This window comes from Gymnoscopelus braueri (assembly GCF_963280865.1).
Source record: "Gymnoscopelus braueri genome assembly, chromosome: 22".
Taxonomy (NCBI): Eukaryota; Metazoa; Chordata; class Actinopteri; order Myctophiformes; family Myctophidae; genus Gymnoscopelus; species Gymnoscopelus braueri.
The window spans coordinates 28,424,435-28,449,748 of NC_137624.1; the positions used below are offsets into that span (position 1 = coordinate 28,424,435).

Below are 25,314 nucleotides of genomic sequence, written 5' to 3' on the forward strand. Positions count from 1 at the left end.
CATTAAATCCATCAGCGGAAGAAAGAGCAACGTCATGTGCGTACATTTGACCACAGTGAACTTCAGTTCCACCAGAGGAGGGCGGTGTTGTTCAGACAACGTATTATTGAGAAAATAGCATGAACTACAATATCTAGGGTACATTCTTCTGTTCTCAATTAGCTACATTTTGACGAACTTCATCAAATAAAATAAATGTAAAATAACTCCTGTAACAAAAGCATGAGAAAATATTAACATACACCTATTTACTGTACCGTACACCTGTAAGATAACACATAATCATGTATACTTAACTTGGTTTCTTGTAAAGATTATGATTATTAATGTCACGTATGCTTATTTGTCTAATTGTCTGTTTTCACATTTTCTTCAGTAAAATCCTGCCAACTGCATCACATGTAGCCTGGCTCCACCCCCTGAATCGTAATGGAGTGAAAACGAAATGAAAATTCAGGCTGAGTGTCAGGCTACATCACATGGCCTGTTCCTTGGAGGAGTTGATGCAAAAAGTAGTTCAGCTTATTTAAGTTCAGTTCCTACATTAACATGGGAATAGTAGTTAAAGTCAAACCATATCATGTCCGGAAAAATTAAGTCATACAATACTGTAGTAAAAAAAGAAATGTCATATAGTATTGTTGTTAATAAAGAGTCATACATTATGTCATAGGCTGATCTGATATTTTGTTCCTGTTAGCCTAAATTGTGATCTGTTTTTTTGTAATTAATTAATTAATTAATTGATCTTCATTGCTACATAAAATGGAAGTGGTTGGGTTCAGTTTACTTAATTTGTTATCTGAGTCACTAGAATAGCACAAAACAAATCTATGCAATTTACAAGTATGGGGCTCTGCCTGTTATTAATCACTGATTTGATATGCTGCATCCCATGAGTGCACAGTGGTATTTTTCTCTTAAAGGAGTTCACCCAAAAAATGACTTATTTTCTATCATTTGCACACCCTATGAAGCCTTGAATCCATGGATTTTTTTTTTTTTTGTCGCATTCCTAAGCTAATAATTTGATTCCCGTCTCCTACCGGCTAATGTATCCGGTAGGAGCCACAAAGTAGATTATTTGTGTCTCCTACCGGAAATACACACGGTCATCAAATTATTGTCTTAGGAATGCCACAAAAACAAAAATAAATCCATGAAATCAAGGCTTCATGGGGTGTGTAATTGATAGAAAATAAGTATTTTTTGGGGTGAACTCCTCCTTTAAATCAGCTAATCAAAGAGGAACTGTGGTCATAATACAACACCGTTTGAGAAACTAGTTGGAAACTTTATAGCCACCAATTATTTTAATCTATCGATCCAAAGTGACAATAACAGCCAGTGTACTTGATTACACAAAACACTTTTATAGTTCTGGTTGATTAAACCTGCTATAGTTTTGGTCATGTAAAAAAATAACTAATATATGACAATAATGGGTATGCATTTTATGACATTACTAAGACTAGAACAAATAACTAAGAACTCTGAAAGTGTAAAACTGATCATTTCTACACTCTGAGTAATAATTACAGAGTACAGCAGAGTAAATGACACAGCCAACGTTCAACAGAACACACAGTCAACCTGAGAGTTACATTATAATGGCTTTATTTTGCTTGTCCAGACGCTTCTCACCAAAGCAAAGTGTGAACAATAATAATAAATACGCACCGTGTTACATCTACTGTATCAAGTCTGTGTTTTTCAACTTTTATTTCTTATTTTTGTATATTATGTAGGAACACAGTAAACACATGAAGGATATAGGGTTTCATTATAGGGCGTGAACTGATAAACAGAAGAAACATCTTAGGAACCCCATGACTAGAGCCTTTGCTGGCTTGGGATCAGACGCCTGACCTCATGACCAGAGCCTCTGCTGGGCCATGCTCTCTCCCCGAGAGCACTGAGCAGTGGTGGTACTCACATCTTTTACTTAAGTAAAAGTATCAATACTGCAATGCAGAAATTGATACTTTTGATGCAAGTATTGGCATCAAAATATACTTAAGCACCAAAAGTAAAAGTACTCATTATGCACAATGTCCCATTTCACGAGTTTCCAAATGTATAAAATCCTTTTAAAATAGCCGATCTACAAGCTCACGACGCGTCGCTTTGCGGTGCGTTGTGAGCTTGTAGATCGGCTATTTTCAAATAGCCAAAGTATATTATAGGTCTGAACTGGTTAATGTATCCATGTACAGTTACAGTTCTATCAAACTGAATCCATCTATAGATACAGTTGGACATATCAAACCAAATGCTTATCTCTCCAGTATCTTGCCATATTAAGGTGTTGTGTGATGTCAACAAATGCCCCCAAATTAATATACAGCTAATGTATTAGTAGTAAAATACCACAATTGTTTATCATAAACACATGATTATTACCCAAAGTGAAACAATGAAAAATAAAATACACAAAATTAAATCCAATCTTAAATTCCTAAAAAAAAAAGGCAATATAAATAACATCTTACTTTCTATGCTCAAATCAAAAGTTGATACAATCATTTCCAACGGTGTTACATTCTTAGACCCATCTCCCACAGTTTCTTCCTTATTAAGTCAAGGACCATCAAATCACGGATTAGCTTCAAATACTGAAGACAACTTGATCACAAATCATATAGTTACACATTTCTTTACAGTAAAAGAACAGAAAATATACCCCACTATGTAAAATAAAACCAGGCAGGGAAATCTTAACAGTGTATGATCACGTCTCACCAGAGCTGTCCTACTGTCTGTCTCTTACACCGTCTCCATCTCCGCTTGACTGTCTCTCCTACACTGTGTCATTCTGAACTGTCACCCTCTCAGCTTTCCTACTGTCTGTCTCTCCTACACCGTCTCATTCTGAACCGTCTCCCTCTCAGCTTTCCTACTGTCTGTCTCTCCTACACTGTCTCATTCTGAACTGTCATCCTCTCAGCTTTCCTACTGTCTGTCTCTCCTACACTGTCTCATTCTGAACTGTCATCCTCTCAGCTTTCCTACTGTCTGTCTCGACTAGACGGTCTTCCTCTGAGCTTTCCTACTGTCTGTCTCCCTCTTAGCGTTTAGGTTTGTGTCCTGGAATATCCCGGAAAGTGTGCAAAGATCAATGAAGTCAATAAAGGCTCTATCCATATGATACATAACATTCCAACTCCAAATCAATTGGCTTGAATACACTCATACAAACAAACAAACAAAACAAAACTTCTGTCCCTGTATAATCTTTGCCATAATACTACTCTACTAGTAAGTACCTTCCTGTGTGTAACAGAAGTAGTACCAAGTGAACATGTCTCTCCTCACAAAAGTCACTCACTCGTGCAAAGTTGTTGTCTTGGACTTTTCACTTAATTCCGATTCTTCATTACACACACGCGCGCACGCACGCGCGCGCACACGCACACACACACGCACACACACACACAATTATTGAGGGCTTTTTAGGTGGGACACCACAGCTGCCTGTTAAACAAAAGGTGAGCAGGTGGGTTTTCCTGTACCTATCAGGAAAAAGGAGAGGCTTTGCGTGGCAAAAGCGTTGGTGCACGTCGATGCGTTAACTTGATAGACTGTAGATCAATTCAACTGTTGTGCATTGTGGCCACAACAGTATGAATGTTTGCCACAGAAATGTGTGTTTTTTTGTCAAATTACATGAGGCTCAGAGAAGTAATGTGAGTCACATTCATCATGCATCATGGGTGGCTCCCCAGCAGAGGGCGTATGTGATCAATCTGTCTTTGTAACAGGCTGTGTGCCACAGACCTTTAATGCAGCTGCTATTGAACCTCTTCTTATCCACTTTAACCCCAGCCTCAATAATCTGGGGGGAACGTTAGCGTTGTGAGGGGTTAAGTGGTCATTCTTTTCTTTAAAAAAAAAATGAGAGAGGGGGAGTGACACGCAGCAAAGGCTGCGGGATCGGGACTCGAACCTGCAACGTGCTGTCAGGCTACATTGGAGCCTAGGTGCTCGGACCTTAGGGGTCATTCATAACCACTTTAACCCCAATCTCAATATTCTGGGGGGGGACGTTAGCCAAAGATAGCATCCAGATCTACAAAGTGGTCATTCTTAAACCCCGGGTCCACTGTTTCCCAAACGGTGTGTCGGAACCCATGTTTGGGTCAGACGGCCTGGTTTGGGTTTGGTTGCTCACACCATCCTCCCCCAGTGGAATGACCCATCAGTCACCACTGGGCCACATGCAGCCATCGTGTCCCATCTGATAAAAAGCCATCGTTTTACTTTCCATAACGTCATTGTCGGATGAAAACCTTGTAAGTTACTTACTTAAGAACCTGAGTTCCAATGGATCCAATGTAGTTACTATTTAGTCATAAGCTCTTGTTAATACTTTGCTTTGGTTTAATACTCATAAAACCCACAGACACACTTAACCACTTTAAACCTGGTGTCCCTATTTTGGGCACGTCAATATACAATTTAAAACAGAAATAGGCGATCTACACGCTCACAACGCGGCACGATGTGGCGCGTTCGTTGAGTGTGTAGATCGCTTACAGACCGGATCTTTTTGCTACTTTTGCACGACACTGTCATACGATGAAGCATAATAAAGGGCATTAATTTATGAAAAAACATTGAAACATGAAGGTTTCTGTCCGACAGCAACGGTTATGTGTTTTGCACCAATGCCTTCAGCATTATGACACAAATGAAGGCAATAAGGGCTCTTTGACAGTCCCCGTGAAGATGTCATTGTTTCTAAATGCAAGAGTACGTTTTACAAACAGAAATGGACACTGCGGGACGTATTCCTCTGCGTGTGGACAAGGGAGGAGACGAGATGTTTTCACTGACACGGTTAGACCTTGGCGGCGTTCTGCTGTAGGACGTCATCTTCCTCGTCCACGCTCAGGTCCAGACGAAGGCTGTCCAGGGTCTGCCTCATCAGGGCAGACTCCTTACGCCTGCACAGAGGAGGAGCAAATGTAAGTTAACACGGGAGAATTCTCATTCTACTACCCTGACACCATCCCTTAAAACATGTGGATCACTGGCTTCTTTCAAAACAGGCCTGAAAAAAGATCTATCATGCGACCACAAGGGGAGGTAAATGCAATTTTCCCATAGAAAGGAGGAGGTGTCATCCACTGCCGACATTTTCCATTTTCTCCTTTGTACATGTAGAGTTTTGTATTTGTTGATGATATGTATTATTGAGTATTATTAAGTGAGTTGATTAATTGAATACATACATGTAGGACCACAATGGAAATATCCATCCATCCATCCTCTCTCTCTTAACTCTCTCAGTGCCACACAACGAGATATCCCACGTTTTTTCTGAATGCCCTCAGTGCCAAGAATGAAAAATCCCAAGTAAATTTTTCCAAGTTTTTTTTTTCTACATACTTTTTTGGAAAAACATGTTCAGAACCCAAGATATCATTATCTGAAGATTTGCAGCTCCATCCACTCCTTGTATAACTTTTAACTGAAAAAGGCTTTATCTCGCTTCCTAAGCACTTTTTTTTTACTTTGAAAAAAAAAATTGCTGGCACAGTATGAACATATTTTTTTTATTTCATTGGCACTGAGAGAGTTAATCTATTCCACTTCATCTGGTGATGTTGGATCATCCATCCATCCACCCCCCTTCTCTCTCCCCCTCTCTCCCCCTCTCTCTCTCTCTCTCTCTCTCTCTCTCTCTCTCTCTCTCTCTCTCTCTCTCTCTCTCTCTCTCTCTCTCTCTCTCTCTCTCTCTCTCTCTCTCTCTCTCTCTCTCTCTCTCTCTCTCTCTCTCTCTCTCTCTCTCTCTCTCTCTCTCTCTCTCTCTCTCTCTCTCTCTCATATATCAGATCTTACTTCATCTGGAGGTGCTGGTCCAGCAGTTGTCTCTGCAGTCTTCCAGATGTCTCTCTCTCCTCAGAGAGTTCTCTCTGGGTGTGTCGGTACTGAGCCTCCTTCCTGCTCGTCTCCTCCTCGGCCTCGTTCAGCTGGCGCTTCAGGGCTCGGATCCTCTGGGTCATCTGGGAAAACACCACACAAAGCACAGCAATGTGAATAATGAAGAACGTCACTCTGGGTCATTCATTTTGTTTTATATAACCCATTAAGACCTGAGGCCGATTCTACATTGGCCTTCTAAATCAGCAGTTGTCACATTTTTAAAAACATGTTAAAAAATAACCGATGTACAAGCTCATAGCTTGTAGATCTGCTATTTTTGAATAGCCAACGCAAAAAAAAATCTAAAATTACACAGATGCTTTCCCGGTTTGAATGGGTTAACCACATGAACCATCCCAAAAATCTGCAAAAAATAGCAGATGTACATGCTCACAACGTGTCACGTAGCAACGCGTTGTGGGCTTGTAGATCAGCTATTTTCGGCTAAGAGATTTGCTGTAAAGGGGAAAAAAGTGGTTAACAAGATAAGCAGGAAGTCTTCGTAAGATATAAAAACAATATCTCAATGTGTTATTATGATGGTGATGATTATGATGATTATTATCTAAAACATTTTTAACCAGGTGGTAAACCTAGTCAAACCATCGATCTGCTTTACATAAACATACTGTACAATAAATACAGAAGCCAAGAAGAGGGAGAGACACCCTTATCTTATTAAATAGAAATATTAAATATTAAAAAATACTATGCATTGGTGAGACAAATCTATAGCTGTCCTCTATCGCCCTCTAGTGAGTATCTGTTTATACTGACATGATACAGTATATACTGACCATGATATTGACGACCATGATACTGACATCAAGTATGCATACATGTGTGTTTGTGTGTGAGTAAGTATGCATACAGTATTTGTATATGTGTGATTGTACATGTGACTATAAAACGTGTGTGCGCACGTGTGCGTGTGCGTGTGCGTGTGCGTGTGTGTGTGTGTGTGCGTGTGTTACCAGGTCTTTCTGTTCAGTAGATATCCTATGGTCTTCCTCCAGTTGGTCAGACAGTTCATTAATCTTTCTCTCCAGTTTGCTGATGGTGTTGGTCAGAACAGCCTTGTTCCTGTGTTGACATACAATCATCTTTAACAACCTTTAGCAACATATTCCGAGATGCAACGTGTTCTGAGCTTGATTTTATTTTATTTCCCTCTCCTTTCAAATTGCCGCCCAACCCCCCTGGTCCCTACTTTGAAAACGTCTGGAACTACGAAGTGACGTTTGCATTGGAGTATATATGGAGACTTCACAAACCTCTCCTCAGTGCGGAGGACGTTCTCCAGCTCCTTGACCCTGCTCTCCGTCCTGGAGATCACGTCCTCCTGGACCCTGGACGTCTGGAGCTCATCCACCTCCACACGCAGCTCGCGGATCTGTGGAGGTGAAGAGATGGAGGAGAAAGTGAGATAGAGAAGATAGAGAAGTGGTTCGCAACCTTTTCAGGACACCCCAGGCACCCACCCACCCCCCACACACACACACACACACACACACACACACACACACACACACACACACACACACACACACACACACACACACACACACACACACACACACACACACACACTACTGCGTACCTGTCTCTCCAGTATGGTCTTCTCACAGTCCAGCTGTTCATTAAGATCCTTCTCCTGAATCACCTTCAACTGTAACTGTTCAGTCTGAAATAAACAAGTCATAAATAAATAGTCATACATTTAAAAAAAAACTGAACTATGTAACTTTCCTCTTCTACCCTGGATTTGAACCCGATTTTTTGAAAACCCTCTGCTGACATTTTTTACCATTGAGCTAATAGAGCCTGCCTACTTGCTCAGGGGATAAATTGAACCAGGTCAAAATTCATGTCAGATCCTGTGTCTAGGTGAGACATGACCTTTGACACGATCTAAATGTCTCAATAGAAGAGCAGGGAGACACAATACAACCACTCCAATTGTATACGTTATATTGTATTAACATACTCTACCATACGGATTGGACAAAATTACATTTTATTCATTAAAAAAAGTTATAAAGTGAGGCTTTAATGGCGAGTAAGATGTAATTGTGAAGATCTGTGCCTGCGCCATACAGGTAATACTTCCTATGAAGCCCATGTCTACAATGCATTATAATATATCACAACTATGATAATTATGAATCACCTGGCCAAAAGAAAAGGTCTGCGATATAACAAGTCATTATAAAAGACTTTCTAATGTGTTCTGATTACATTATAAGTACGTATGGGTGCTTATAACTATGTTATACAGTGTTAAATCGTTATAAAATGCAAGGGAATGTAAGGGACCCGATGTTAAACCACAACCTCCTATCTCAGTGGAATCATCAAAATCTCAATGTGGGCCAAGTCATTGACATTTGTTGAAATAAGCAGGAAAATGTACATGTGGAGGTGGCCACTGAGAAATGTGCAGGACAATATAAAGGACCAATACAAAGTGGAGGTCACCATGTTGGGGTTTAGACAATAATTTACCTGTTCAATAGATCTTTTGTGTTTACTGGCCCATCTCTGCTCACTGTCATGAAGCTCCTCCAGGTCACTTTCAAGATCAATAATTTTCTCCTGAAAAGGACACAGACATTAAACACAGAGGAATCATCCATCAATGTCTCCTTGCTTGTCTCCCTATCCAATTTCCTGTGGTCTGTTTCTCCTACACGGTCTCTCTCTCAGCATTCTTGCGGTCTGTCTCTGCTACACTGTCTCCCTCTCAGCTTTACTACTGTCTGTCTCTACTACACTGTCTGTCTCTCCTACGCTGTCTCCCTCTCACCTTTCCTACTATGTCTGTCTCTCCTAGGCTATCTCCCTCTCCGCTTTTCTGTCTGTCTACACCGTCTCACTCTCAACTTTCCTACTGTCTGTCTCTCCTACGCTATCTCCCTCATCGGCCTTATGTCATTCCTACACTTGTCTCCCTCTAGCTTTCCTACAGTTTGTCCCAACAAAGAGACCATAACACAGTAAAAGGGAGACAACGCTAATATATAAAATAACTGCTGCGTTGAGGTCCATTGTGACTCATCCCTGTCCTCTTGTTGTGAGAATACAAGGTTATGTTGAAAGGGGACAGATTAACCGTCTTTAGAAATGGCTGCATTAACATTATTTATTCATGAGGTTATGGAATTAGTACAACACTGCTTGGAAGGATTAGCATAATTAATACCACATTAACCTTAAATTCTGATGACCACCACGACCACTGATTTACTGATTAATTTTAATGTTCATCCCTGTGTGAACGCGGGCCTGTGTCATGTCGGCGTGCCTTTTGTCTGAAGTAATGTTTCTGTGTAAATCACTTAAGTAAAATGATCGATACTGCAATGTCGCGACGCATTGTGAGCTTGTAGATCGGCTATTTTCAAATGACTGAAATGTATAAAGGGCTGAAGTGGTTAATGTATGTTTTGTAATAATAATCAAAATCTACAAAGTAACAAGTAACTAAAGTTTTCGAATAATTGTAATGGAGTAACGTAATGTTTGCCTCTGAGATGAAGTGGAGTAGAAGTAAAAGTACTGAAAATCGGAAATACTCCAGTAAAGTAAAAAGAATACCTCAAAATTGTACTTGAGTACAGTACTTGGCACTGGTAGAAGTCTTACCTGTGCCTGTTTAAGCTGTTTACTCAGGTCATCTTTAGCCTGGTTAACCGTCTGTAGCTCCATGTGCAGATCGTCTACGGTTCTCTCGGCTTGCTTCCACTGCAGCTGCATGCGCTCTCTGAGCTGGATCTCCTCTTCTAAGGTCATCTCCTTGTCGCTCAGCTTCTCAGACACCTGACAAGAGAGGCAGCCACACACACACATACAACCATTAGACACATTTCTTGTCTTGAGTGTGACGTGCCAACACCTATGATTATTGCGAGAGCCTCCCTGTTTTTAAACCCTTTCTCCCGCTATATGCTCCATTTAGTCTCCCGATTTTACATGCAATGTCTGCGCAAATAAAAACTACCTTGCCTCACATGCATCGCTTGTCACTGCGATTGCCAATCCATTTGGTAGCATTTGTACGTTTTTTAAATTTAAAAAAGTCTGGGAAACACTGACTTAATAATTGTGAGGAGCCACCCACCTCTCCCTGCAGTCTGGTGACGACTCCCTGGAGTCTCTGCAGCTCCTGGTCTTTCTCCATCAGGGACTCTTCAAGCTCCTCCACCCTCGTCTGGGCGTCGTCCCGGAGCTTCTGCTGGAGACTCAGCTCTGCCCCTGCCTGGGTGGAGGCCTGCAAGGCTTCTCCTAGCTGGAGGAACACACACCAAGAGAGACTCAGTACAGTGGACTGGGGAAACCTTTGAGTTGTACACAATTACTCCTTACATACGCAGACGGCTTCATTTCCTTCTGTATGTCTACAAAGCTCCCCCATTTTCTCTATAACCTTTTTTAAAAACTTTTGTTATTAATTTTTTCCTGAAGAAATCTTTCACACAAAAAATTAAATAAAGTAAAATACAATTTAAACATTTCAGAGAAAAACATTTTTCAAAAGATTTTCTGAAATGTGCAAAGATTTTGAAAATAGCTAAATACAAGCAAACGAGTTGCAATGCAACTCAATGTAAGCTTGTCAATCAGCCAATGTATGTTTTTGACTTGACTTTGACAAAAGTTGGACATGCCTTAAATGCAATTGCACCATGCACTTTAGATCATGCATTATTTTTAAATAAGGCCTCTTGTGTCTCACACACGCACGGACGGACACGCACACACACGCGCACACACACATACACACGCCTCATTCACCTCAGTCTCCAGTGTGAATATGGTGTTACTGAGTTCAATAGTCTTCTTGTCTCTTGTCTCTTTGCTCAATTCTAACTCCTCCAGTTGTCTCTCTGCCAACCACAACTTCTCGGCCATCGTCTGAGCATGCTGTGTCTTCGTCTCTAGATTCTCCTACAACACAAACAAAACATTAGAGTTTTTTTTGTTGCTGTTGTCTTGTTTGATTTTAACTTAAGTAACCAAATGATTGTCTCAGAAACCTTACGTTACGTCAATCTCCATTACCTCAGCATCTTGTATCCTGTTCTTGAGGGTCTGTTGTAGGGCGTTGAAGGCGTACTCTTGCGTGTTGAATTCAATCATCATGTCCCTGGCCTCCTTTAACTCAATCTGCAAGAAAGTTCAGATACTGTCATTCTTAGAAGTGGACTCAACCATCCACACACACACACACACACACACACACACACACACACACACACACACACACACACACACACACACACACACACACACACACACACACACACACACACACACACACACACACACACACACACACACACACACACACACACACACACACACACACACACACAGAGCAATCTCCTCCTCCCTCCCATCCTTGTCTCTGTACCTCCATCCCTCTGTATGTCTCAGTCATGGCCTGGTTCTCTCTCTCCATCTCCATCACCCTCTCCCTCATCCTCTTCATTTCATTGGTCAGCTGGGAGTTGTTTCTGAGCAGGTCTTCGTTGTTCACCAGGAGGCCACGCATCTCGAACCTGATTCAGCACATGAAGGTTAACATCCCGGAGAACACGCATCTCCAACTTTTAAAAGGAACCCTGGATAATAAGCCGTATATGCCTTATTGTAATTGCCCTCTACGACTAACATTCTAAATGAAAAACACCTGAAATATTGTATTTATTTTAGATATATAACTCAAGTGGGACAACGCCTGTCACAAGTTGATGATAATTTGTCCATTTGTGGTCCAGCTCTATGGAATGCATCAAAACATTATTTCAAATGTTTTTGTATTAATATTATTTGTATTATAGTTATAGAGGGCAATTATAATGTATTAAGGCAGGGGTTCTCAAACTTTTTTTCTACCACCCCATATTATGAGGGACACTTTTTGGCTACACCTTTTGCAACCCTCAGAGTGGTTACATTTGTACACTTAGAGTTGAATTAACACCCAGGAGTTTTCTGTGCCCGGCCATGTCGGCCACAAATAACGTAATTAAGGATCAACTGACCTGATCTGGTTCCTTTCCTTATCCATCTCCACACTCTCTGCCTCCAGGAACTGGTTCCGCTGGAGTCCGCACGCACGCACACACACACACACACACACACACACACACACACACACACACACACACACACACACACACACACACACACACACACACACACACACACACACACACACACACACACACACACACACACACACACACACACACACACACACACACACACACACATCAATATACTATATAATCCAACAGGTGGCTGAAGAAGTAGCACTCGGTAAGTATAATTGGTCCTCACTAATGCTCATTATAATATACCATTTTTGTCTACTTGTTCCGTCTCTCAGAGGTGGGCTGTGGACATTTCAGAAACCTGCCCCTTTTATTTAAATTTGTATTTGTGCAAGAGAAATGGCTTCTATTATAGCATGCTAACTTTCCAGGAATAGAAAGCCTGCAGTTTCTATTAGCTTGGATTCCCCCATCGATGATGTCACTGGTAGGCGGGTTTCTGAACTGCCCACAGCCCTCCTCTGAGGGACAGACCAAAGTAGACAAAAATATTATAATGAGAATTAGTGAGGACCAATTATATGAAGATAGGTTGAAAAAGGGCGAAGTGGTCCTTTAATGTTTTTTTGCAAGTCACTTTGACATGCGTTGTTAAAATGTGCTGTATATACATTGACTTGCTTGTACTTGTGTGAGTGAGTGTGTGAATCTAACCCGACATTTCTCAACTGTAACTCTGAGAATGCACACTCTCATTTGTACACTCTCAGAGTTAAATAAATAGGATTTTACAGTGTAGATTGGGGTCCCAGAGATAACAATAAATAACAATTGATAATTGTATCAAATGGGGGGGTCCGTGGCACGTTAAGCCGGGGGTCCTTGAAATGAGAAAAGGTTGAGAATCACTGATCTAACCCCTTACCTTCTGACAGGCGTCCAGCTGTTTGGTCAGTTCCTCTATATAGTCTCGTTTATTGGGGCCCCCCAGAGTGGCCGAACGCAGGGACCCAGTGTGGTTGGTAATCACCTGCAGTAAAGAGATATGGTCAATACCCACAGGTACCGTACATTGCATTACAGTATATACAATAAAAGAAAAGACATGCTATCCCTGTATCTGTAAGGCTTTACCATATGATTGAGTTTTCATTGTAAAAAGTCTGGAGCAATGAGACAGCAAACAATAAAATCAGTTTACATTTATACTTGATAAATCACACGCCGATTCTTGAGGTCATTTTCCAAAAAACGATTCTCATTTAAAAATGATTCCCAATCAGTTTGATCTCAATTATTTTAATTCACAACAGTCATATTGTTTTCATCTGGACTTTAAAAACCAAGTGTACAGCTCAAACTAAAAATGATATTATACCAGAGAGGGTTGCTTGTAAAAATTCTTGGCTTTGATGGAATCTTATGATTAAATTCTATTTGATGCAGAAACACAACATAATTGCCTTGATGCAAGTAACATTAACGAGTGTCAATGAGTGTCAGCTGGACAGTGACACGCACAGCACACCTCAGCTGTGCTGAACTGAAAGTAAAATGTCCCCCTAAAGCCTTGAATATGACCGAAGACATGATAATGTTTACTGTGATTATGGTAAGCTTACATAGTATTCACATCACATACACCATAGAGTAAAATCTCATGTAACTTTTTTATATATATATATTTTTTTTATTGATTTTTGGAAATTGTGAATCAATTTTTAATCGTTGATTATAAGAATCGCAATTTTGACATGAATCGTTTTCCCCCAACGCCACTAGTATTGTCGTCCAGTATTTTTTGGATGTGCGTGCTTCGCCTTGGACTCTATGTCCAACTGTCTTGCCATTCCCCCATCCAACCACCAAATAACCATCCCAACATCCACAAACAATTCAAAATAATTCTGCTATTCTGTAGAGCCGATGGCCTCGGTCACCATAGCCCTCGTATTGTTGTTTTTGAAACGTACTGTGTTGGTGCCTTCAGCCCTTCTCCTGGCCAAGGTGTCGTAGGCAGAGAAGCGGGTTCGAGGGGCGGTGAGGGTGGGCGTTGGTACAGGGCTGACACTACGACTGCTGTAGCTGAAGAGGTTCAATTCAGAGGTGGCCGGAGACAAGCCTCCGCCCTGCACCTAGAGAGAAAGCAACAGGACAGGTACTGTAGTCAGCTAGTAATGTAGTGAGATGAGATGACGAGAAGAGATGCAATGGGAAGAAATACACTTTTATGAGATTAAATTACCTCGAGCGTAGACGTAATTAGAATAGATACGATTTTCTGAAAATAAATTCTATGCACGGAGGTGAGATTTTAAGAAATGAAATGAGTTGAGATGTGACAAGATTTTAATGAGAATAGATAGAAGGACTTTCTTTTTGATGAGATAAGATTTAATGTAATAACATGATTTTAACGACAACAACAATGGGCCTTCCACATCTCTTAATACAATAAAACTACAACTAATGATTAATAACACTAACAGTAAAATGTCAGTATTTCTCACCTTGAATTCAGACATTCGGTACATGGGGTTGTACTCCATAGAGGGTGCAGTCGTGTATGGACTGATAAACACCCTGGGAGGACTGTCAACCCCACCCTGAGAAGATCAAACAGACAAAACACTCATGTCAATTCTCCAGTCAGTTAAAGAACATAGACGAGACAGACAAATCATAACAGTATCTAATTACAATTTAGAGGGGGACCACAAACATAACGTTTTCAAAATCGCTGGGCCAGAACATGGCTGCAGGTGCAGTGCTCATGGGCATACTGGAGGGGAGCCAACAAGCGCTCCGAATCATTAACACTGAACATTCAAACCCTAGTCACATGCACACACTTGCTGAAAATGGCACATGAAACTGGTGTGGGAAACGGTCAAAGCGTGGGGGATTGTGTCTTCAGTATGAATTAAGAAGACAATTATGAAGCTGCATCTACATCCCATAGCCCGAGGGGACGGAACAGTCAACTGAGACTGTGATTGGCTGAGACACAACCAGCCTCAGTTTTACTAGGACATTTCAGAAGAAAGGTCACAAAAAGCCATTGCAGCTGGACATTAAGGTTACAATGTTATAATGCAGTACATAGGCCTACTGTATAACATTCTAATTATTGATTGGTTGATTTAATACTTTATTAGATAGAAATGTAAACAGCACGAGTACAGTCATGCACTTGGTCTAAAAGGATAACCCCAAAAAAGTCTTGTTTCCATTGAGGTCCTATTAGGACATGACTCCCGCATGCGCGCACACACACGCACACGCAAACGCACACACTCTCCCGCAGGTTCCCTCTCACCCACCCTGTCGGACATGTTGTCCCAGTCTCGGGAGGCCAGGGACTCCAGGGACCCTCGGTAGTTGTTTTGGGCCAGTCGGGAGCTGTCCCATCGGGACAACCTGAGTCCGTTCTCTGCTCCGCCCGCGGTGCCATCCCGATCCCTGCCGACGCCGTCCGACCCGTTGCTGATGCCTCCGGGCCTGTTGCCATGGTCGTTGTTGAGGAACAGCTGATACTTGGGGTTGTTGTTGTGGCTGGGTAGAACTCGGGGTGTGGGCGGGGCCTCTTCCTCAGAGGCGGGGCTGTCAGGGTGCTTGATTGGATCCAAGTCTGATTCCTGGAGAGCACACAGTAAACCCCTCAGTAACAATTTAACCACTTCAGCCCTATTTTTTGAACTTCTTTTGAAGATTTTAACCCAAAATTTGGATGGCAGGTTAACTCTGAAGAGGGAACAAACTAGAGATCCACAGGATGCGTTGTGTTACTTAAGTAAAACTACCATTGCTACATTGTAGAAAATATTCTGTTACGAGTAAAAGTCCTGCATTCAACATTTTACTTGAGTAAAAGTACAACAAATATTGGTGTCAACTTTTGCTCATAAGCCATCATTGACCCTCATACAACCATCATTTTACACTTTACACACACGCACACAGACATTTGTGTGAGCGTGTGTATTTTGAGATTTATTGTGTGCATATGTTTTACATCTTGAACTGAAGTTTATCTTGTACTTGCACCATCTTGCACCATCGCTGGATGCTGGTGTATTGTAGATGGCTGGCCTTACCCACAAACACATAAGTATGTGCTTATATGTTAAGCACATACTTACGTACGCGAGCATGCGCGAGCATGCGCACGCAAGCGCACAGGCACGCACGCACACACACACACACACACACACACACACACACACACACACACACACACACACACACACACACACACACACACACACACACACACACACACACACACACACACACACACACACACACACACACACACACACACACACACACACACACACACACACACCAAACTAACAGTGAAACAAAGGGAAGTACATCCTGATACAGTACACGCTAATTACCCACCCACCCCCAAACAAAAAATACAAATAGAAAATAGTCCATGTTTCTTTATGTTTTCAGGGGCATTATGCAGGTACAGCAGAGAGGAGAGAGTACGTTAGATTGCTAGATAGCGAGCTACAGTAAAAGCCTCAATGTTAATGTTTCCATTTATAACTCAGAGTATACGGTATACGCTCACAGTTAAATCAACACGGATGATGAGGGAGACAGAGGCTATTTAACGTAACAATAACTGAATATAATTCTAGAGGCAGATGTGTTTTCATGCAGAGTGGCTGCAGTGCTTTAGTCATGCAAGGAGATTGGGTGTAAATCCATGCAAAAAGTTTGGTTTTCAATCTGAAATGCCACACGTCCATGCACATGATGATTATATTCTCGCATAGCCAGACGATCATAGATCTCCGCCTAGCGATACGTCTGGTGACATCGGAATTCATTGAACGGTCTACAACAGCGACGTAAACCAGTAAAAACAAACCCCACACCTATTTGAAAACCAATCCTGATATGGCCCATTATGAAGTTTATTGAGTGTTTTATTATAAATCATGTTTTTATTGTTTTGCTGTTTTTTCATGTACCTAAAGAGTGCATCTAAGTGACCATAGAAGTGAATCTGAAGGATCACCGTGAAGTCCTTTTTCAATCTGAATGGTTTCTACCCAGTTTTAGCCCATTCATTGAATTTAGATGTCACCAGACGTGGCTACATGAGACTAATAATATGTCTCGTGCACATCCATCCATGCACATGGTGATAGGTGTCATTCACATCCATGCACATGGTGATAGGTCTCATGCAGTCAGTTCAGACGTCACCGATCAGCTCGGGTCGCGTCACGTATAACTTACCGATCCCATTCCTGAATCAGCCACTGACTCCCTCCCAGAATCGATGTTGTTGTTCAACGTCTTTGGACCGTCCTGGGTCCTTTTTGGCTCTGAGTCAAACTGAACCTGGGCTGACCTGTCCTCCCCCTCTGGAAGTTTTTTTACAAGTGTGGATTCCTCTGAGGAATCCCTTACTGGACTTTCTGTGGTGTTCTGCCCATTTTCAAAGGGTCCGGTCCCGCTGAACGGAGGAGTCACAGAGATAGAGGGGACTGGGCTCCCTGTGGCAGAGCTGGACTGTGGCTTTGAGGGCTCCCCCTGCTTCCCAGCTTTCATCTGAACCACGGAGACGTCAGATGAAGACATTGTGATGACATGGCCTGTTTCAGGTTTCAGGTTTGGACTGGAGGAGGAGAGGGCTTCTGGGGAAGATTCTTGAGGAGAACCGGACGCAGGGACGTGATCGGTACCGGAGAATTTATGGATCAGATCTTTGACACTACCAGAGCGGGTTAGGTTAGAACGTCGTCTGGTCAGCGAGGCTGTTGACCATGCTCCTTCGGCTGTTGCCGATTTCCCTTGATTGGTCCTCCAGGATTGACCTGAATCTACTCCGTTGGTGGCAGTGGTTTGGTAAGGAGGCAACGCAGAGAAGGAGGAGGATGAGGAGGAAGAGGAAACAACGCTCCCGTTTTGCTGAAAGAATTGAACATAATACAAAAACACCCAAACCAGATGTTAAATAAAGGAGGTGCACTTAGGGGTGCTGAAAAAGGTTAGCAAATTATTTTCGGTGAATGTCCCACACAGAATGAGGATGCTAGCGTTCAAGTGCTTAAAACAATTATTAGAGAGAAATATATTCGACTCTGAGGACAGAGGACGGTCTGGATTGTTCCTCTATTAAAGTTTTGATTACAAGTCCAGACAAATTGAAATTAATCAATGTCACTGAGAACACATTTGGAGTTGTGTGATTCTGGCCGATATTTTTGACTTTCTAAACATGTTATTATCGGGTTTAGCTCGGTCCCATCCAAACCTAGCCTGGAATCCAGACCGAATGCTGCTACAGTACGTTCGTCCTTTGGAGTGCAGGAATCCAAAAGAACATAGAAGCGATCAGTTGGGATTTCAGGCTAATCCCGACCTATGTCTGCTAATGTAATCATTTGTAGCATAAATCATGCTTGACAATACATCGCGAGTCTGCGGAACAAAGAGTGTGATGATTTGGTGGAGACAAAATTTTACCTCTAGTGTCCCTATTCTGGGGCGAACATTCAACGAAAATAGCAAAGCTACAAGCTGACAGAGCTACGAGGTACAAGCTCACAACTTGTAGCAATGATTGGCTGTTTTCAGCGAAGATTTGCAGGAGAAAGAATTAGGGGGCCAAGTATAGAGCACTGTGGGACCCCGGTCAACTAAGTTCTGTATATACTGTAGATTTAAGTGGTTAAGACTCTGATTCACTCTACCTCATCAACGAAAACTAAACAAAAATGTAAATGAGTAACAGTAAAAACGTAATAAAGAATAACAAGTAACAATACAAAAACTGTCAATTAGAAACAAGAAAATACAAATATCAGTAAATAACAGTAAAACCTGTTTGAATTAAACTAACCATATGAAAGCTGCACTATGTAACCTTCCTCTTCTATCCCGGATTTGAACCTGGTTTCCTGCGCAAGTGCTGACATTTTTTATCATTGAGCCCGCTTGCTCAGGGGATAAATTGAATCTTGACCATCAGGTAAAAAAATTGGGTCAGATCCTGTGTCTAGTTGAGAGATGACCTTTGACACGATCTGAATGTCTCAATAAAAGAGCAGGGGGACAAAATACAACCACCCCAATTGTAGTAGAAGTTATATTGTATTAACATACTCTACCATACAAATTGGAGAAATTTTAATTTTATTCATTAAAGAACGCTTTAAGGAGTAAATTAGTTAAACCTGGTTGAATAAAAACAATAACATCAATATATTAGTACATTAGTAACAGTAAAAACTGTTTGAATGAATTAGAACAAAAGAGAAAACAGTAAATTAGCCTCTGATGTGTTCTGATTGAATGTACCATAATATGGTACATTCAATCACAACGTATTAAAGGATAACTTACTGTTATCTCTTTTGTTAGAATTCATTGATATACATATTGATATTATCAATACCAGTCCTTTCAAACCAAACAACATTTTCTTCCAAACCAATAGTTAGGACAGACCGTGTTCATACAAAATTCATGAGAGAGTTCCTCTCCAGACATGAATCCCTCTTGAGAAGCAACATCTGCTCTCATCTGAGAAATTATCACCCTCCCCCCACTCACAACAAACATGTTTTCAAAGACAGCAGAGCATAGATAAGGTATGTGAATGTACTGTATGTATGTATGTATGTATGTATGTAATCCACGCGCACGCACGCACGCACGCACGCACACACACACACACACACACACACACACACACACACACACACACACACACACACACACACACACACACACACACACACACACACACACACACACACACACACACACACACACACACACACACACACACACACACACACACACACACACACACACACACACACACACACACCTTCGTAAACACCCACATTACCAAATCCAAATTCCCACTTCACTCACAGCAAAAATAAAATACAGTTTTCATTTAGGTCTGAAAAGCCACTTAAATGAATCCAAGTTTAATTAACAATCGCCCCAAAAAAAACACACACACACACAAGAGTAATTCCATTTAGTGCTACTTTTGAAAATGAGATGGCCAGTAGCCAGGTTTTTAACTTCGGGCCCTTAATCCAGGGGCTCGCTGAGGCATCCTCCCCCAGGGACAGTGATGTGAGTTTGGGCCAAGGTCTAGGGGGGGATCAGGGCTAATCATGGAGGTATTAAAATGTTTACAGGTCATGGTGGGATTAGCCATCGGCTAATGGTTTTTAATGTTATTATTTTTGGCTGTCATTATAGGATGAACTCTGACCACTAACGATGAATGGGATGCAGTGTGTGTGCGCGCGCACACGCGCATGTGCGTGCATATGTGTGTAAGAGGCCAGTCGTCTACAATACAGCATCCAGCAAGCCTAATAGTGGCTTGTACAAGTACAGGATAAACTTCAGTTCAAGATAAAACATATGCACACAGAAAATCTCAAAATACACACACACATGCACACGCGCACGTGTGCGCACACACACACACACACACACAAACGCTTACGCACACACACACACACGCAGGGCCACCACTCTTTTAAGTTGTCAGTTCCATCAGGAAGAGAACTTTGTGTCAAAACAACAACAACGCAACCAATTAGCAGGAACAGCGGTGTGTTGGACACATACGCGGCTTGCAGAGGTTGTCCCCTCGCCAATCTGCTTAGCAATATGTCCCCGCCTTGTTCTCCGCCGTACCACTGCAAATAACATTAATGAACTGAAAATCCTCAGTGTTCATTTAACTCTGAGAATGCACAGATGTAACCGAACGGACCCTTTGGGTCATTACATCAGTACATTCTCAGAGTTACAAATGGATACATTTTAGATTTTAGATTTGACTGTGTACAGAAATGATGGCCTGTCTTTTCATGTAAAGAATACATTTTATTTTTATGGATTGAGATTTTCTTTTATCCTTTTCCTTTCCTATTTTGTGGATGTATGTACAGTATTTGCCTGCTATGAACAATATTGTCCCCAGAGTGATTAATTTCCATCTTAACTCATCTTCTATTGTCTAGCGACTGTCTATGATAAGGCTAATTCATATAAATCTATGTTTGATAATCCAAATGTAGGACATTTGAAGTAATCTTTAAGACTTTAATGTTATGCAAAGTAGAGCATTGACACTCAAGCTGCAACATGTGACAATCCTGTTTACTTAAATAGCTATTCAAATGATAATCTTTAAAATGAATGGTCTTCAATTAAATCTAATGAGTGCATTAATTCAGCAAGAATCGCTCTAGTAAATTAACCTATCTATTCTATTCTATTTGTTAAAAATCTAGGTTGAATTATAAATTATGGGATTATGCATGCTCATTTTCCACCACCAGATTAACCCAATCTGCTAAACAAATTACAGCTTTCCCACTGTCTGTCGCTATTATGCCGTCTCCCTCTCAACTTCCCTACACTCTGTCTCTCCTATATGCTGTCTCTCTCTCTCAGCTGTCTGACCCTCCTACACGGTCTCCCTCTCAGCTTTCCTGCAGCTTTCCTAACTGTCTGTCTCTCCTATTACAATGTGTTGGTTTTCAACCTGTCTACACATTGTCATGATAAAAACTAAAGTACAGTAACACGCTCTAACAGCTCATCTGCGCTCACGTATATGACATGTTTCCCTGTCATGAAGACACTTTAGACAAGGATTCACAGAAAGATCTCTGTGTGTGTGTGTGTGTGTGTGTGTGTGTGTGTGTGTGTGTGTGTGTGTGTGTGTGTGTGTGTGTGTGTGTGTGTGTGTGTGTGACAGACAGACAGAGCCATACGAACAGGCAGATGTTTCCTCTGTCTCGACTTCAACTGTCTGAGACAAAGACTGACAACATCTGGACCCACGCCAGTCACATGCACGCACGCACACACACACACACACACGCGTGTGCACATACACACGCACACGCACACACACGCACGCACGCACGCACTATTACTCAGTCAGCGAACGGGAGCCATTTTGAGTCTGAAACATTGGTTTAAAACTACGTTTTAAACCAATGTCCTGCGTGAGAGAGCAACTCAGCGAAGAGGGAATCCCAGATTATCTAAAGGAGATGTTGTGCTTCAGGCAGTACTTTTTTCTAAGCTTGGGCAGATTCAGGCTTTATGAATAACATTCAAAGAACCTATCACTGATCTGCAGCTATTCGGTCAGGGGTATATATAAACTGAATGTTTGATGATTAAATGTCCTTGACTGTTCGGCGATGACTCAGCTTACTGATGGCATACTGCTGTAGGGCAAAGTCCTCATCCACCCAATTATTTTTAAAGCCTTTTTTTGGATGGCTAGCTACCTGAGAGTGGTCTGAGAGGCATTCATCCAGGCTAGGCAGGAGTACTCCATAATACTCCTGACCTGGGTTTTTGTAGATGTTGGCTCTGCCTTGTTGGCAGCTTACGCAGTGCTCCAAGAAGGTGTCCAGCACGTTTACAGATGTCCACGTTGAGTTTACTGTCTATGCAAAGACCAGGAACCTCCATCTGCTCGCTGAGCTTGATTTTAGTTTGATTTTAGTGGTCGCAAAGAAGAGATCTGGGCGAGATGGGTTCCTCTTTCTGGACAGGATTATAGCCTTACACTTGCTGGGCTCGAAAGTGACCTTTCCAGGCATCAGCCCACTTCCGGATGTTTTCCAGGTCTTTGTTTAGGGACGTAGCCACCTCAGGCCCATTTGATGATGTTATTGGTGCGAAAATGGTTGAGTCGTCCACATACAGAAATATGTTGTTCTCACACTGTTCCACAACATCATCTATGAAGATGGAGAATAATAATGGGCCGAAAATCAATCCCTGAGGTACAGATGCGTTGATGGGACGTGGTACTGCTTGTCAACCAGCAGGTGTCCTAACTGACACCAGGGTTTAATTGTCTGAATGGAAGTGAATGGACCACCTCCAAACTCCAACTGCACATGTTCTAGTTCTATTGAACATACTCTACCATACAGACTCAAATAACATTTTATTCAAAAATGCCTGTGCGAATCGGCATTGTTTGGCATGCAAGGCAACGGTTTGTGTTGCGTTTTACGTCAGACCAGCCTACGGTATATAAGGGGTGGCAGCTGTTGAATATGACAACAGACAGAGACAGACAAACGGAGAGACAGGGTCTGAGAGAGGGAGAGACATAAAGAAATAGGAGATCATTAGAGTGATGTTGTGCTGGGCAGTTGCCAAGGAGAAAGGACCAGATGGGACCTATCAAGCTGCTGTAGCAGTGGGGTGCAAGATATACTCCTTTGGAGGGCCCTGCACGTACGGCAAAGATCAAATTTCAGTGTACATCTTCAACACAGTTTCTTTGCGCTGGAGGAAGTTACCAAAGGTGACAACCGGAGGAGAACATCGTGAGGTTCCTTCCATGCGTGAGGACCACACAGCTGTGCTCATAGATGATGTCACCTACATCTGGGGAGGGTGTCCTTTCTCCAACGTTCTTTATGCATTTGACGTCGGTACCCACAGATGGTTCGCGCCCAGGGTTTCTGGGACTGTTCCGGAGGCAATGTCCTTCCACTCAGCCTGTAACTTGGGGAAGGTCATGTATATTTATGGAGGATACACCCTTGACAATGAATGCACTAATGATATCTACAAGTTGGACACCACCAAAATGATATGGTCTGTAATTAACACCAGAGGCACTCTGGCACTTGTTTCAGTATATCACTCTGCCACCATCATCGGTACAAAGATGTATGTATTTGGAGGCCACACAGATTTGTTCGACGCGTCCGACATGGTCGACAATAACATCAGAGTGTTTGACACAGAGACCAACTGCTGGCTGAGCACCCCTTCCGCACAGCAGCTTCTTCCAGAAGCACGCAGGTATCATTCAGCCTTTGCCTACAATGGAGAGCTGTACATATTTGGTGGTGACAACTTCCTAAAGAACTTCAATGATCTGTGGAAATTCAATCCGGAGACTTTCTACTGGACGAAGGTCGAGCCCAGGGGGAGAGGCCCGTTTGGGATGACATCTATTTGCAGTTGCATGGTGGGGGATCGTATCATCCTCTTTGGAGGATACAAAGATCCCACACCTGCAGATGACATGTACATCTTAGACTTAGGTCCTAGTATGAAGACGTTATGCAAACTAGCAGTTATTCAGTACGGTTTGGAGCAGTCGGCACTCCCACATGACATCAGGTGGGAACTGGCAGCCATGACTTCCAAAAGCAACAGAAAGAACTTACATGAGGGCGATCGCTGCCAAACAAGCCCACAAAGAAGCGTCTAATAACCGTGTGGCTTCCATGTGAATTACAGACTTAATGTGGCCAGTATGTGACGTCAGTCGCCTATGACTTGGGCAAGGTTTTAGCCGATCCAACCCCCCACTGACCCGTCGGCTTAACTTATTGGCCAGGCTTCGCATAGCCTTTGTGCCGCATAGCCTATGCCTTGCATCGTTCCCGACATGCATGGCCCCCAAGTAGGCTGGCGCTGTCCTAGTAACATTAAAGCTACCTAATCCATCAGAAAATACAATTAAAACATGGTAAAAAAATGTGGGTAGGTAGTTCATTGACCTACTGGCAGAGTGCACAAGACATTTGGTGCTATCGGTCCATTGGTTTGCAAGATTAACTCTGAACAGACAGAAAGACAGACAGACAGGCCGACAGACCCATTTCTAGATGGCTCTAGACCCACCCCGTAAAAACAGAGAAATCCCAAGTCGCATGAGACTGTAGAAAATTGACAAAATTGTGTCTTACACACTATTAAAGACGACCTCCAGACAAGACACATTTTAAAGTATGTAAAAAATACTCAGCTATGATCAATATTGTTTAACACAGATAAACGTTACGAAAAACTAAGAAAGGAAAAAGAAAACAATTTTGCCCTCATTGAGATATTGGATGGATTTATGAATATTACCACAGTTCTCAGGCCCCAACCCACCACACTGATCAAAAGACAAATGGTTTCAGGTTTCACCAAGTGGGTACTTTGCGAGGATTACGTCACACAGCAGGCTCAATTTTTTAGGAAGTAGCTTGTGCGAAAATGTTACAACGCACGCACCAGTGTTGATTACGTCGACTAAAACTATGCCGAAAAATATTCGTCGACTACCTTTTTTCACTGACGAAAACTAAATAAAAAACAAATAAAAACTAAGCTGTGATGACTAAAACTAAGACTAAATATATTGACAATTTCGTCAATAAATAAAAACTAGACTAGAACTTTATGTTTGGTTGCGCTCTGAAAATAGCAGATCTACAAGCTCACAACGCGTCACGCTGCGACGCATTGTGAGCTTGTAGATCGGCTATTTTCA

The 25,314-nt window shown here is 42.0% G+C and overlaps 1 protein-coding gene across 1 annotated transcript in view; it reads right to left on the minus strand.

Annotated features, from left to right (window-relative positions):
* Positions 1-3,662: 3,662 nt before the first annotated feature.
* LOC308078926 (uncharacterized protein) overlaps positions 3,663-25,314 on the minus strand; it is a gene marked incomplete at its 5' end in the record, with an annotated part of 54,082 nt that continues 32,430 nt past the window's right edge. The window contains 16 exons of the mRNA XM_080420267.1: positions 3,663-4,946; positions 5,845-6,008; positions 6,903-7,011; positions 7,203-7,321; positions 7,529-7,612; positions 8,434-8,523; positions 9,574-9,747; positions 10,049-10,216; positions 10,723-10,875; positions 10,990-11,094; positions 11,342-11,489; positions 11,976-12,034; positions 12,913-13,017; positions 13,961-14,122; positions 14,498-14,593; positions 15,311-15,625. Of these exons, the coding sequence (XP_080276393.1) occupies positions 4,841-4,946; positions 5,845-6,008; positions 6,903-7,011; positions 7,203-7,321; positions 7,529-7,612; positions 8,434-8,523; positions 9,574-9,747; positions 10,049-10,216; positions 10,723-10,875; positions 10,990-11,094; positions 11,342-11,489; positions 11,976-12,034; positions 12,913-13,017; positions 13,961-14,122; positions 14,498-14,593; positions 15,311-15,625 (2,157 nt within the window). The 3' untranslated portion in view covers positions 3,663-4,840. The remainder of the gene's footprint in view (positions 4,947-5,844; positions 6,009-6,902; positions 7,012-7,202; positions 7,322-7,528; positions 7,613-8,433; positions 8,524-9,573; positions 9,748-10,048; positions 10,217-10,722; positions 10,876-10,989; positions 11,095-11,341; positions 11,490-11,975; positions 12,035-12,912; positions 13,018-13,960; positions 14,123-14,497; positions 14,594-15,310; positions 15,626-25,314) is intronic.